This window comes from Chiloscyllium plagiosum, chromosome 10, assembly GCF_004010195.1.
Source record: "Chiloscyllium plagiosum isolate BGI_BamShark_2017 chromosome 10, ASM401019v2, whole genome shotgun sequence".
NCBI classification, from domain to species: domain Eukaryota; kingdom Metazoa; phylum Chordata; class Chondrichthyes; order Orectolobiformes; family Hemiscylliidae; genus Chiloscyllium; species Chiloscyllium plagiosum.
The window spans coordinates 40,268,993-40,284,279 of NC_057719.1; the positions used below are offsets into that span (position 1 = coordinate 40,268,993).

Genomic DNA, 15,287 nt, shown 5'->3' on the forward strand with positions numbered 1-15,287 from the left:
TCTCCAAAGTGCTCACCTACCTCTAATTCTTACACCTGGCCTGGTTCGTTACCCAGAACCAAATCCAGTATGGCCTCACCTCTTGTTGGCCTGTCTACATATTGTGTCAGGAAACTCTCCTGCACACCTTGAACAAACACTGACCCATCTAACGAACTTGAGCTATAGCTTTCCCAATCAATATCAGGAAAGTTAAAGTCCCCCATAACAACCACCCTATTACTTTCCCTCTTCTCTTGAATCATCCTCGCAATCGTTTCTTCTACGTTTCTAGGACTATTAGGAGGCCTGTAAAAGACTCCTTACAGGGTGACCTCACCTTTCCTATTCCTAACCTCAGCCCAAACTACCTCGGATGGCAAGTCCTCATCCATCGTCCTTTCCACCGCTGTAATACTATCTTTGACAAGCAATGCCACACCTCCCCCTCTTTTACCCCCACCTCTCCCCCTCTTAAAACATTTAAATCCTGGAACCTGCACCAGCCAATCCTGTCCCTGTTCTAGCCATGTCTCCGTAATAGCCACAACATCGAAGTCCCAGGTACCAACCCACGCTGCAAGTTCACCTACCTTATTTCGTATACTTCTTGCATTGAAGTATACACACTTCAAGCCACTTTCCTGTTTACAGGCATCCTCCTTTGAAATTGATGCCACGTTCCTAACCTCCCTACACTCCAGGTCCAGCACCCTAAAGCTACAGTCTGGGTTCCCATGCCCCTGCAGAGTTAGTTTAAACCCCCCCCCAAGAGCACTAGCAAACCTCCCACCAAGGATACTGGTGCCCCTCAGGTATCTTATTCTTTTGTTTTTAATGTTCTATGTTCCTATTTGTACTGGTTGTATATGTTTATGCCTCAACACTGGAGGATGCACTTTTTTTATTCATTCAAGTGATGTAGGCATTGCTGGTTATGTCAGTATTTATTGCCTTTGCCTAATTGAAAGGTTATATAGTGGTGGGTTGGCTTCTCGAATCACTGCAGTCCTGGGGATAATTTACATCTACAGTGCTATTAGGGACGAAGTTCCAGGATTTTGACCGAGCAACAATGAAGGAATGTTGATATAGTTTCAAATCAGAATAATGAGCAGCTGAGAGAGGAACTTCTAGGTGGTGGCATTCCCATGTATCTGTTACCCTTTTCCTTCTAGGCTGTGGAGAATGTGTGTTCGCCTCTGAACGAGGCGTATGCAGTCCAGCAAGAAAAATGCTGGAAAAAGGTTGTTATTGCTCACTACAAATTGCAGTTTAAGCTGTCAGTAAACCTGTTTGAACCCCTCAAGTAAACTGAAACCATGCTACTCAATTACTGATAACACAAGAATTACCTGCCTTGTAGCCACAGTATTTATGTGGCTGGTCCAGCTGAGTTTCTAGGCAATAGTAACCCAGGATGTTGGTATTGAGAATTTGATTCATTCTTATTGAAGATGAATGTTGCCTGGCACCTGCGTGGTGTAAATGTTACTTGCCACTTATTAGCCTAAGTTTTACTATTGTCCAGGTCTTGCTGCATTTGGATATGGACTGCCTAAGTATCTGAGGAATCATGAACAGTGTCACACTAGTGCAAACATTAGTGAACACCCCCACTTATGGCCTGATGATGGAGGGAAGATCATTGAGAGAGCAATTGAATATTGAGACATAGAGATGTATAGCACAGAAAAATAACCTTCTATCAACCAGATTTTCGAAATAAATCTAGTCCCTTTTGCCAGCATTTGACCTGTATTCCTCTAAACCCTTCCTATTTATATACCCATCCAGCTGCCTTTTTAAATGTTGTAATTTAACCAGTCTCCACCACTTCCTTGAGCAGCTCATTCCCTATACTCACTACCCTCTGCATGAAAAAATTGCCTCTTAGGTCTCCTTCATATCTTTCCCTTCTCACCTTAAATCTATGCCATCTAGTTTTTGACAGCCTCCACCCCGGGGAAAGGACCTTGTCAATTCACCCTATCCATGTCCCTCATGATTTTATAAACTTCAATAAGGTCATCCCTCAGCTTCTGATGCTCCACTACTCAGTGTCTCCTGATAGCGCAAACCGTCCAACCCTGGCAACATCCTTCTAAATCTTTTCGGAACCCTTTCAAGTTTAACAACATCCTTCCTACAGCAGGGAGAGCAGAATTGCACACAGTATTCCAAAAGTGACCTAACCAATGTCCTGTACAGCCTCAACATGACTTCCCAACTCCTATATTCAATGTACTGACCAATAGAGGATTGCAGTTGAAGTCTCAGTATCAGAGTGTCAGCTTCTGCATGACTTTACATAGGATAACTGTGTGAATTTCAGATAACCCATTTTTGGATCTGTAATCTCCTTATCCAGTTGCCAGTTCTCATTTCCACATTACTTGACATTTCTGAACAGTGTTCTCTATAAACACAAATGAAAGCTGAAGATACATAATCAGGAAATTTCAATAGGTGAGATTACCAACCTCCATGAACTCCTAGACTAGGTGTAGTGTTGTCTGCTAAAAATCAATAAATAAATATTTTTAATAAATAATTATTTTGGAGTAAATTTATTATCCTGCGTAAGGTTTGAAACAGCACCCTGGGATTACGTACAATTATCCTGACACATTTTCAACTTGTTTTTGGAACAACAAACATTTTAAAAATCCCAGTTAAAGAAGAATAAAATTCAATTTTAAACTTTTTCCAGTTCTTTGATAACCTTCCTTCAATTTGCCAAAATAATATTCTTGTGGATTGAAAACAACAAAAGTCACTGGAAACATAATCAGTTCAAAGAAGAAGTAACAACGCAGAGTTACCAAGTCTGATACCCATGAGGATGGCCTCAACCGGGATTTGGGTTCACGACAGACGACCCCACTACACTGTACTGTTACAACACGGGGTAAACTCTTCTGTGAATTTAAACCAGCCACACAGAAAAGCTCACCTTATGCCACAATTGGTTAAATTTCGAGACACAAAGAACTATCCCAAATACCAATATTTAAAGAAAAAATTTAACAATTTTATTCTTTAAGTCCAAAAGAGAACAATAAACAACAACTATTTATAACTGCTTTCTCCTAAACCTATTTCTACCTCTCACTCTACAATATTGGTCCAATAAATTCCCTCTTAAATTTATGGCAAATCACTTGCAAACCCAATTGTCGCCTCTGGATATCAAACTCTCTCTGTAGATTTCTCTAGGTTCGCTTTGATGTTCTGCTGCACAAATTTCTCAAGGACAGGTACCTTTCAGAGAGCTATTCTGCTGGCTGTTATGTTCATGCTTGGCAGCTCTTTGCTGTTCTCCCCCAACTGTTCAAAATGTCTGATTTTATACTGCAAAACATCAGAGCATTTCATTGATTTGATGTCATCCAAAACAGTAAAATTCAAATTCGATTGGAATTTGGTATCTGGGGCATAATTTAAACTGATTGGCCAAATTTGAATTTGTTTCATCCAAATGTTACACTTTTAAATCTTTCAGCATAGTCCATGCCAGCCAGAAATTTCAGCTCCCTTAAAGGTGCAGTACATGTCTCCAACTTCATAACAATACACACACACATACACCCATAATGTTACACATGATCACACTCACACCCTCATGTCGATACTCTCTCTTACTAATGCTGTCTCTCAGACAGACAGACAGACACACACACACACCTTCTCACAGGCATATACCCTGTTACACCTGTGCATTCCCTCTCCCCTCCCCCCTCCCTCTCCCTCACATGTTTGCGCACACAAATATAAATCTGTGGGCTGAATTTGTATTTGCAGATTTATATTTGCAGATATATTCAATTTTGTTCAAATAGCACACAATCTGTAGGCAGTCAGTCCATGTGACATTTTGAGTTCCTACTTTGGAAATAAAACTGGTCTGACTCAAGGTTGGAATACAGATAGACTCTAACCTCACATCTTTAATGCATTGTTTGAGCTGAGCTGTCACCTTTTTTTAATAAAACCTTGTTATCTTGGGAATGTGACTTGAAAGAAGTTCTGGGATTTACGTCTTAATGAATCAAAACATACAATCCATTCTAAGGGATTAAAGACTTCACAGCAATCTAGGTTTGTTCAATACATCGCATCAGTTGTATGACACTTTGAACTTTTTCTATAAATTCTGTGTCCTATGATCCTGCCTCACTAGCTACCTGATGAAGGAGCAGTGGTCTGAAAGCTTGCACTTCCAAATAAACCAGTTGGACTATAACCTGGTGTTAAGTGATTTTTAACTTTGTCCATCCCTGTCCAATATCAGCACTTCCACATCATCTTTTCTTTACTTTTCCATCATGTGAAGTACTTGTAGTCAACTTTTCAGGTAAAAATGCTTGTCGAATTATAGAACAACATTACTCCTGCTCTATCTCATTTAGACAGTTTCTTACATTGATCCAAATACTAATGTCTCTTATTCGCCAACACTATCTTTGTCTTTTTAAAGCTTTTATTTCGTTTTACTACCTTACCATGGAACAGAAAGTTTAATTTAAAAGACAAGTATTTCATTCAATTTGTTAGGGACAAAACCTAGATCAATTTGCTGCTTTTCCTTATGGATTTAGATTTAATTATTAAGGGTAAAACAGGGGAAGCACTGAAACAGAAAATGCACTAATGTTTGTCAAATCAATGTCAAGTCAGGAACTGTCAAAGAAAAACAAACAAAAATAGTATTAAACTGAGAGAAAAAAATGGCTGAAAGAAGAAATAAGAAAATGTTGACAAATTAAGATTTAACATTTTACAAAATCCAATAGTTCACCACAAAAGGAATGAAATTCGAGTTTTGTTTGTTTGATTTCTGGGCAAGAAGACTTGATTAGATTTCAAGGGGTATTTAAAGCTCTTTTAAAAGTTAGATTTTTCTTTTCTATGCTGAGTTGAATGGGCAAATGCAGCAATTTCATGAATCTCACAGAGAGGTTAAGGGCAAGGTATTATTTTCAGCAAGCTCACTCGAGTAGCAGTTGATTTATAGGGTACCTCTACTTCAGTAAGGTGCTTCACTAATTTGCACATCGAGTAGGGTATTCATTGTTCACCTGCTGTTCATTTTTTTCAGCATATTTTGACCTGATATTTTTATCTTGTTTCAAATGTTACAGACTTGGAATCCATTTGATAATATTTTATTGCTGTTGATGAAATATAACTTAAATATATTTACCCATCATTTGAGCAGATGCTGTTACATGGTCGTGCATGTTGTGATTTTGCAATGTTGAACTATTGAAATTTGTTTTGCTTTGTCTGAGATGCTGTATGAAAATCTGAGAGGAGAAATGAGCACAACACTTGGGAGTGAAAAGATCTCTCTTAAAGACAATCGATTTATTCAAGCTATTACCAAGTTTGTCAATGTCAGCTGCAAAGAGGTAAACTTTATACTTCAAAAGTTTTATTGTCCCATAGTTATAGAATTTACCATATAATTTCTGTTAAACTTATGATAAATATTTTCAATCGCTTTAAAGACTGTCATGCTTTTGTGCAAAAATTTTATGATCAGGAAGTTAATAGGTAGTATTTGACCGAGGAGAACCAGTTGGAGAGATGGTGAGAGCCCTGTGTTGCCACTTTGCACATAGAGTCTTACAGCACAAGAAACAGACCCATCGGTTTTTTAAAAATTGTAATTGTACCTGCATCCAATACTTCCTCTGGAAGTTTCAAGAGCTAATTCAGCATTTAACTGACCAATAGTGGACCTTCTCCAGGATCAAGGAAAGAAGAGCAGAAGTTCCACTGACAGTGAGGCCCTTGTTAATCATAGGCTGGCAACTCTACTAAATGGAGACATAGCTGATGAGTTGATAGTTGCTTCTAGAACAATATGGATGAGGGTTTTAAGGGGGCCTCAAATGGCTTTAAGTTGGATAGACTATATAAACCTTCCAGTCATGGAGCAAATCAGAATGTAAATGGAAAGATGATGGGGTTCACACGAATCATCATCCCCCAAAACTAAATGGCACCCACCATCATGCTTGCAATGTGAGAAACAGGGAGATTCATAGAGTCACAGAGATGTACAGCAGGGAAGCAGACCCTTTCGTCCAACTCGTCGATACCGACCAGATACCTTAACCTCATCTAGTGACATTTGCCAGCACTTGGCCCATATCCCTCTAAACCCTTCCTACTCATATACCCATCCATATGCCTTTTAAATGCTGCAATTGTACCATCATCCACCACTTCCTTTGACAGCTCATTCCATACATGCACCACACTCTGCATGAAAAGGTTGCCCCTTAGGTCCCTTTTATATCTTTCCCCTCTCACCCTAGACCTATGCCCTCTAGTTCTGGACTCCCCCACCCTAGGGAAAAGACTTTGTCTATTTACCCTATCCATACCCCTCATGATTTTATAACCCTCTATAAGGTCACCCCTCAGCCTCCGACGCTCCAGGGAAAACATCCCCAGCCTGTTCAACCTCTCCCTGTAGCTCAAATAGTCCAACCCTGGCAACATCCTTAACCTTCTGAACCCTTTCAAGTTTCACAACATCCTTCCTATAGTAATCAGTGACAAAGGAAAAGAAAAGGATGATAATCTGAAGGGAGAATGCAGAAAATTAGGCAGGAATTTAAAAAGGAGATCCTCAAGGGTAGTAATACTTGAATTACTCCCGGTGCTACAAGCTAGTGAGAGTAGGAATTGGAGTAGAGAGCAGATGAATGCGTGGCTGAGGAGCTGATGCATGGTAGAATGGTTCACATTTTTTGATCATTGGAATCTCCTCTGGGGTAGAAGTGACCAATACAAGAAGGATGGATTGCACTTAAATTGGGAGGGACAAATGTACTGGCAAGGAGATCTGCTAGAACTACTCGGGAGGATTTAAACTAGTAAGGTGTGGGGGGGCAGGGGGATAGTGAGGAAAGAGATCAATCTGAGACTGGTACAGGTGGGAAAAGGAGTGAATCAAACAGTCAGGACAGGCAGAGACAAAGCAGAGAATGAGGTAGGATTGATAAATTAAACTGCATTTACCTCAATGCAAGAGGCCTAACAGGGATGGCAGGTGAACTCAGGACATGGTTCGGAACATGGGACTGGGATATCATAGCAATTGCAGAAACATGGCTCAAGGATGGACTGGACTGGCAGCTTAATGCTACAGGACACACATGCTACAGGAAGGACAGAAAGGGAGGCAAGAGAGGAGGGGGAGTGGCGTTTTTGATAAGCTGTGCTGAGGGAGTGGCATTTTTGATAAGCTGTGCTGAGGGAGGATATTCCCAGAAATACATCCAGGGAAGCTATTTGGGTGGAACTGAGAAATAAGAAAGGGATGATCACTTATTGGGATTGTATCATAGACCCCCTAATAGTCAGCGGGAAATTGAGAAAGAAATTTGTAAGGAAATTTCAGTTATCTCTAAGAATAATAAGGTGGTTATGGATGGGGTTTCCAACTTTCCAGACATAAACTGGGATTGCCATAGTGTTAAGGGTTTAGTTGGAGAGGAATTATCAAGTGTGTACAAGAAAATTTTCTGATTCAATATGTGGATGTACCTACTAGAGAAGGTGCAAAACTTGACCTACTCTTGGGAAATAAGGCAGAGCAGGTGACTGAGGTGTCAGTGGGGGAGCACTTTGGGGTCAGCGACCATAATTCTATTACTTTTAAAATAGTGATGGAAAAGGATAAACCAGATCTAAAAGCTGAAGTTCTAAATTGGAGGAAGGCTAACTTTGACGATATTAGGCGAGAACTTCCAAAAGCTGATTGGGGGCAAATGTTCACTGGTAAAGGGACGACTGGAAAATGGGAAGCCTTCAGAAATGAGATAATGAGAGTCCAGAGACTCTATATTCCTGTTTGGGTGAAAGGAAAGACTGGTAGGTGTAGAGAATGCTGGATGACTAGAGAAATTGAGGTTTTGCATCAGATGAATACCAAAATATTTTGCTGCTAAAAAGTTTGTTTAATGTTAAAATTTTGCTTCTAGTCAAAGATTAATGAATGATTTTATTTATAACAAGTTTCTATCCTCTATTAAAACAATAGGAACTGGAGAATATCCGAGATGTTTTAACTCCTTCCTTGGCTTGTGCAGCTGCAAAGGCCGGTGATATCAATGCGTTGCAGGAGATACTGGAAACGGTAAAGAAAGGAAAACACAAGCAGCAATCAAAATCAATAGGTGTTGAAGTTACAAAACAAAATACCAAGTAGTGGAAACATTTGAGAGCATCAGATAGCATCTTTGGAGAAAGCAGTGAATGAGAATTCCAGCATGGCCATTTGTGAAAATTGTTTTGATGACAGCTCCAATCCTGAACTGTTAATACCTTTTATTTCCTTCAGTAATGATTTTTGACCGACTCAGTGTTTTCAGCATTTATTATGTTTGTTTTACAACAAAAAAATCTCATTAGGTAGCTTTGTTATTACTGAGTTTTCTGTCAATTTAGTCATCTTCATTGTCTAACATCCACATGGTTCAGACAATTTAAATGGCAGGACAAGAATTAATTTATTTAGAGCTCTTTTTTTCTTAGGTGTGTATTTTTCTGTTTGATAAACTCAGACCAGACTTCAAGGTGTTTCTTCAAACATCAGACTGATGAAGGTCACTGGACCCAAAATATTAGCTCTGCTTTGTCCCCACAGATGTTGGCAGATCTGTTTTTGTTTCTGATCTCCAGCAATTCTTTGTTTTGTTCAACAGTTAGGCTGTTGAGGTTGCTGACCTGTATTCTGAATAGTAAGTCCACGATAATAAGGTAAATTAAGGTGGAAGAAAAATTGTTAAATGCGTTATTAATGACAGATCATAGAACATGAACTAAACAGCGCAGGAATCGGCCCTTCGGTCCAGGATGTTGTGCTGACTGTGATGCCAAATTAAACTGATCCATTCTGTCTGCCCTTGGTACATATAGCTCTATTCCTTGCATATTCATGTACTTATCTAAAAGTCTCTTAGATGTCCCAATCATATCTGCCTCCGCCACCATCCCTGGCAGCACATTCCAGACTCCTACCACTCTCTGTGTGAAAAGAACTTGCCCCTCACATCTCCTTTGACTTTTCCTCCTCTCACCTTAAATACATGCCCCATAGTATTAGACATTCCAAATCTGAGAAAATGTTTCTGACCATCTATGATATCTATGCATCTCATAATTTCAAATCTGAGAAAAAGTTTGACAGTTAACCATATCAATGCATCTTTTAACTTCATACACTTCTATCAAGTCTCCTCTCAGCCCCTGCTGTTCTAGAGAAAATAACCTGAGTTTTCTAGCCATCCATTATAGCTCATATCATCTAATACAGACTGGATCCAAGCAAACCTCTTCTGCACCTTCTCCAAAGCGTCCACGTCCTTCCTGTATTGTGGCAATCAGATTTGAATGCCTAATCAAAGTCTTATGAAGCTGCAACATAACATCCTGACTCTTGTACTCAATTCCCCAACCAATAAAGGCAAGTATACCATATGCCTCCTTTACCACACTATTTAATTGCATGGTCACTTTCAGAGAACTATGGACTTGAACCCCAAGATTCCTCTGTACATCAATGCTGTTCAGAATTCTGCCATTAACTGTATGCTTTACTTTTACATTTGATCTCTCAAATTGCAGCACCTCACACTTGACCAGATTACACTCCATCTAACGTTTCTCTGCCCATATCTGCAACTGATCTATGTTCAATTGTATCTTTGACAACTTTCTACTGTATCCACAACTCCACCAATCTTTGTTTCATCTGCAAACTTACTAACCCACCCATCTAAATTTTCATCCAAGCCATTGCTATGTTTCACAAATAGCAGAGGTCTCTGTACAGATCCCTGCAAAACGCTACTAGTCATGGACCTCCAGCCAGAAAAAGAACCTTTCACCAGTACCCTTTGCCTTCTATGAGCAAGTCAATTCTGAATCTATATGACCAAATCACTGTGGATCCCATGTGTCTTAATCTTCTGGATGAGCCTACCATGAAGGACCTTGTCAAAAGCCATACAAAAGTACATATAGACAACATCCATTGCTCTAGCCTCATTGATCACTTTTGTCACCTCCTCAAAAAATTCAATCAAATCACTAAGACATGACCTGCCCTGCACAAAGCCATGCTGACTGTCCCTAATTAGATCATGCTTTTCCAACTGTGCATAAATCCTGTTCCTAAGAACTCTGTCCAAAAGCTTCCCAGTCATTGATGTGAGACTCACCACTCTATAGTTTCCTAGATCATCCCTATTTCCCTTCTTGAAAGAAGGAACAAAATTAGCTACTCATCAGTCCTCCTGGACCTCTGCAGTGGCTAGTGCGGATAAATAGATTTTGGTCAAGGCACGAGCAATCTTCTCTCTTGCCACTCTCAATAACTTGGAGTAGATACCATCGGGTCTTGGGGTCTCATCCAACTTTAATGCTCTTAATGCTCTCTTTTGATTTCAAAGGCTCAACATATTAGCATGCTCCACACTAATCTCACTATTTTCCATATCCTTCTCCTGAGTGAATATTGATGCAAAGTATTCAGTTTGGATCTTGCTCAAATCCTCTGCCTCCAAGCAATATTTCCTCCTTCCTCCTTAAAGTGGTCCTACTTTTTCCCTAGTTATTCACTTGATTTTAATATATGTATAGAATGCCTTGGGATTCTCTTTAACCATACTTGCCAAGGTCATTTCATGGTCACTTCCTGCTCTCCTAATTCCCTACTTGAGTTCTTTCCTGCTTGCTTTATATTCCTCACAGGCCCTGTCCAATTTTAGCTTGCTAAACCTGACATATGCTTCCTTTTCTCTTTTGACTAAATTTCTCAACCTCCCTCATTATCCAAGGGAAGCTTACCTTTCTATCCTTGTCCTTCTTCCTTACTGGAACATGCTGATCCTGAACTCTCAGGATTTTAAACAATTCCCACATGTTAAATGTGGACTTGCCTGATAACAACTCTTGCCAATTAACACTTCCTTGCTCCTGCCTAACAGTGACACAATTTGCCCTCCCACAATTTAGGACCTTGCCACAAGGTCATGACTTCTCCTTATTCATAGCTATCTTAAAACATAAGGAGTTGTGATCACTGTTTCCAAACTGTTCTCCCACTGAAAGATCAGTCACTTGGCCAGGTTCATTAGCCAATACAAAATGCCTTTTCTAGTTGGACTTTCCAGATACTACTTCAAGAAACCCTCTTGGATGTACTTAATAAATTCTACCCCTGTTGTTCTATAGGAGGCCGAGTAAATATTGGCAAAATTAAAGTCACCCACTATGACAACTCTGTTTTTGTTCCAATTTTCCATAATCTGCCGACATATTTGTTCCTCAATGTCTCAGTGACTGTTGGAGGGCCTATTAGAGTGATTGCACACATCTTATGTTTGAGCTTTACCCATATTGCTTCAGTGGAGGGGGCCCCCACTTTGTCATCTCTGATTGCAGATGTGACATTCTCCCTGATTAGTAATGCAACTCCCCCACGTGTTTTACCTTCCCCTCTATCTCGCCTAAAGCAACAACACCCTGGAACGTTGAGCAGCCAGTCCTGCCCCTCTCCCAACCAGGGCTCTGTAATAGCCACATCTTCATAGAGCCTGCTAGATCAGTATATGGGACTAAGCTCATTGGCCTTACCTACAATACTCCTTGCATTGAAATTAATATACTTCAGCACCTTAGTATCGCCAAGTTCATTTACCTACCTCTGTCTGTCCTTTCTTTGACTTACTGATCCTAATAACTCCCTTCTTCTCAATCCATCTACTTGCTGGCCTGCTGGTCTGGTTCCCAGTCCCTGCCATTTTAGTTAAAACCCTCCTGAATAGCACTAGCGAAGCTCCCTTTGAGGATGTTGGTTCCTTTCCAGTTTAAGTGCAACCTGTCCCTCTTATACAAGTCACTCCCTGCCCCAGTAGAGGTCCCAGTGATCCAACAACTTGAATCCCTGCCCCCTGCACCAGCTCCTTAGTCATACATTTATTGCTCCGATCTTTCTATTCCTTGCCTCACTAGCACATGACTCTGGTAGTAACCCAGAGATCACTACCCTCGAGGTCCTGCTTTTCCTAATTCCCAATACTCACTCCGCAGGACCTCATCTCTCTTTCTACCTATGTTGTTGGTACCACTGTGCACAATAACCCCTGGCTTCTCATCCTCCCCCTTAAGAATTTTTTGCAACTGCTCCAAGACTTTCTTGTCCCTGGCACCAGGGAGGTAACACACCATCCTGGAGAATTGAACGCTGCCACAGAAATGCCTGTTTGTGCCCCTAACTAGCAAGTCACCTCCTGTTATTGCTGCCTTGTACTTTGACTGTGCTCTGCAGCAGAGCCAGTTGTGGTGCCACAGGCCTGGCTGGTGCTGTTATACTCCCCTGAGAAGTTATTATTCCCCCCTAAATAATATCCAGAATTGTATACCTATTAGAGAGAGGGATAGCCACAGGAGACTCCTGAACTACCTGCCTGCCTCTCCTGGTTGTCACCCATCAATCTGACTGAACCTGTGGTCTGACCACCTCCCATAACTAGTGTCTATCACACTCCCTGCCCCATTTGCTCATCAATGTGTCCAACTGCTGCTCCAACCAAGCAATGCAATTTGTGAGGAGCTGCAGCCAGTCACACTTCCTGCAGACATTGTCACCAGGGCCACTACACTGCTTCCTGATTTCCCATATCTGCCAGAAAAAGCACACCACTTCCCCAACTGCCATCTCTGCCCCTTTACACTAGGAAGATGAAGGAATCTTACCTTGCCTTTACCTTGCTTACCTTACTCACTGAAGCTCAGTATTCACGTAAGCCCATCGTTCTACTAACTAGCAGCACAAACTGGTTGTTTAAATTCCAATGCAATCTTTACAAACAGATGAAATATCCTATAGGCTACAATAAACTTCCTACCAGCCTCTCTCAATCTGTCTCTCCTTTTTTGGTTAGAGGAGGACGGAAGGATGGAAACACCATGGTTATGTAATGAATGAATGAATAAATTCATAATACTCAAACAAAAAGTTTATACATCATCACTCACAGCGCCATCTGAAGTGCAAAGATACAGCTTCTTTAGTTCTAAGATCTTAGAAAACTGAAAAATAACATTTCTAGCATTGCAAAAATAAAAGTCCAGAACAGCAGTCTTCCAACCCACACCACACTACCACTTGCCTTCGGGCTGCACGAGACCTTGGCTCCAGACTGCTCTGATCTTCACCTTGAGGATCATGAGGCCTGGGAGATAACTCCAGACTGTCACCCTGGGTCAAGAGGATGCCACACAGGTACAGCTCCGCTACGCTAAGAAGCTGGGCCAGGAGGCCACTATGCCAGGCAGGGAGGTTGCCACCCCAGGCTGTAAGTTGACTGGAGGCTGGGAGTCGAACATAATGTGAATATCCAAATCATGATGAATTGAGTCATTCTATCAGAGTTTGGTGTTATACTTATTTTTAGATTCCTGCCTGCAAGTCCACTTGTAATATCCTAACCACAATGTTGGAGCCCCTTTGCCACATGAATTGCAGAAGTACAAGAAGGTCAAACATCACCTTCTCCACAGACAACAGGGCTTTGGTAATAATTCCTGGTATTGCACATGTCAAGGGTCCAGTCCCAGCAATGCTGTCATGTAATGTCTGGGGTTTACTGTTCCTTGACACCCGGTGGGTGGGTCTTCCTTGCTCTGCTGATCAGTCGAGATGATTTAGCTAACTTCTTTCAGAATGTTGCTCTCTGCCACTGTCTATTGAATTCATTAACATTCTATTAAAAAGACCAAAAATAATGAAACAAATATTTTTCCAAAGGTAAATTTACAATCCATGTTTTCTCAGACACTTTAACTTCAAAACAAATTCTTTACAGGGTGGAAACTTGTCCGGTGAGGATTATGATGGACGAACCCCATTACATGTGGCAACTCATGAGGGACACTATGAAGTTGTATTATACTTGCTGAAACGTGGAGCCACTATTTATACAAAAGATCAGAATGGTAATACTCCACTGAAGAATGCAGTGAAACGCAGGTACAGTTAACTTTTGGGGCAAATAAACAATAAACTACAAGTCACAATCATTGAAATCTAATTCATTGTGTGATGGGCATTTGTGGATTTCATTCCCTCACTTCACTAAATTCAGGAATTCAGCACAGATCTTTCTTGAATGTTTGCATAAGTGCTATTAAAGATGATAGGGGAAAATCAGGTGGCTTGTGATAGGGGATGGTGTAAAGATTGAGTACTGCAGTTTACCTTGCTTCACTGCTTCAGTTCAGATAACCTGACTTCTCCATATCTTTTGTCTACACCATTGCCTGCAGGGCCATATTGGGAATTGTATACCTGAAGAGCCCATGATGAAAGGACATTTGGCTCCTCAGAAGAAAGAAATTGCTTTGTCGTTGTTTCATTTTGAACATAAAATTAGCTTCTCATATTCTACCGGAAATACAACATAGAACATAGAACATTGTAGTGGAGCACAGGCCCTACGGCTCTTGATGTTTCACTAATCTGTGCAACCAATCAGAAGCCTATCTAATCTACACTATTCCATTTTCATCCGTATGTTTATCTAATGATCATTTAAATGTCCTTAAAGTTGGTGAGTCTACTACTGTTGCAGGCAGTGCATTCCATGTCCCTACTACTCTCTGAGTAAAGAAACTACCTCTGACATCTGTCACCCCTCAATTTAAAACTATGTCCCCTCATGCTAGCCATCAACATGTGAGGAAAAAGGTCCTCACTGTCCACCCTATCTAACCCCCTTAGTCCCATCATTTAGTCCCAAAATGATGGGACTAATCAGCAGGTCTGACAGCATCTGAAATTTTGGGAAAGATCATTAATTAGAGTCATAGAGTCATAGAGATGTACAGCGTGGAAACAGACCCTTCGGTCCAACCCGTCCATGCCGACCAGATACCTCAACCTAATCTAGTCACACCTGCTAGCACCTGGCCCAAATCCCTCCAAACTCTTCCTATTCATATACCCATCAAAATGCCTCTTAAATGTTGCAATTGTACCAGCCTCCTCCACTTCCTCTGGCAGCTCATTCCATACACGTACTACCCTCTATGTGAAAAAGTTGCCTCTTAGGTCTCTTTTATATCTTCCCACTCACCCTAAACCTATGCCCTCTAGTTCTGGACTCACCCACCCCAGGGAAAAGACTTTGTCTATTTATCCTATCCATGCCCCTCATAATTTTGTAAACCTCTATAAGGTCACCCCTCAGCCTCCGACGCTCCAGGGAAAACAGCCCCAG

General features: G+C 40.9%; 1 protein-coding gene across 1 annotated transcript in view; it reads left to right on the plus strand.

Moving 5' to 3' along the window:
• LOC122553554 (60 kDa lysophospholipase-like) overlaps nt 1–15,287 on the plus strand; it is a 115,708-nt gene that overhangs the window by 67,525 nt on the left and 32,896 nt on the right. Inside the window, exons 10-12 of the mRNA XM_043697527.1 lie at nt 5,274–5,393; nt 8,042–8,137; nt 13,875–14,038. Coding sequence (XP_043553462.1) covers nt 5,274–5,393; nt 8,042–8,137; nt 13,875–14,038 — 380 coding nt within the window. The remainder of the gene's footprint in view (nt 1–5,273; nt 5,394–8,041; nt 8,138–13,874; nt 14,039–15,287) is intronic.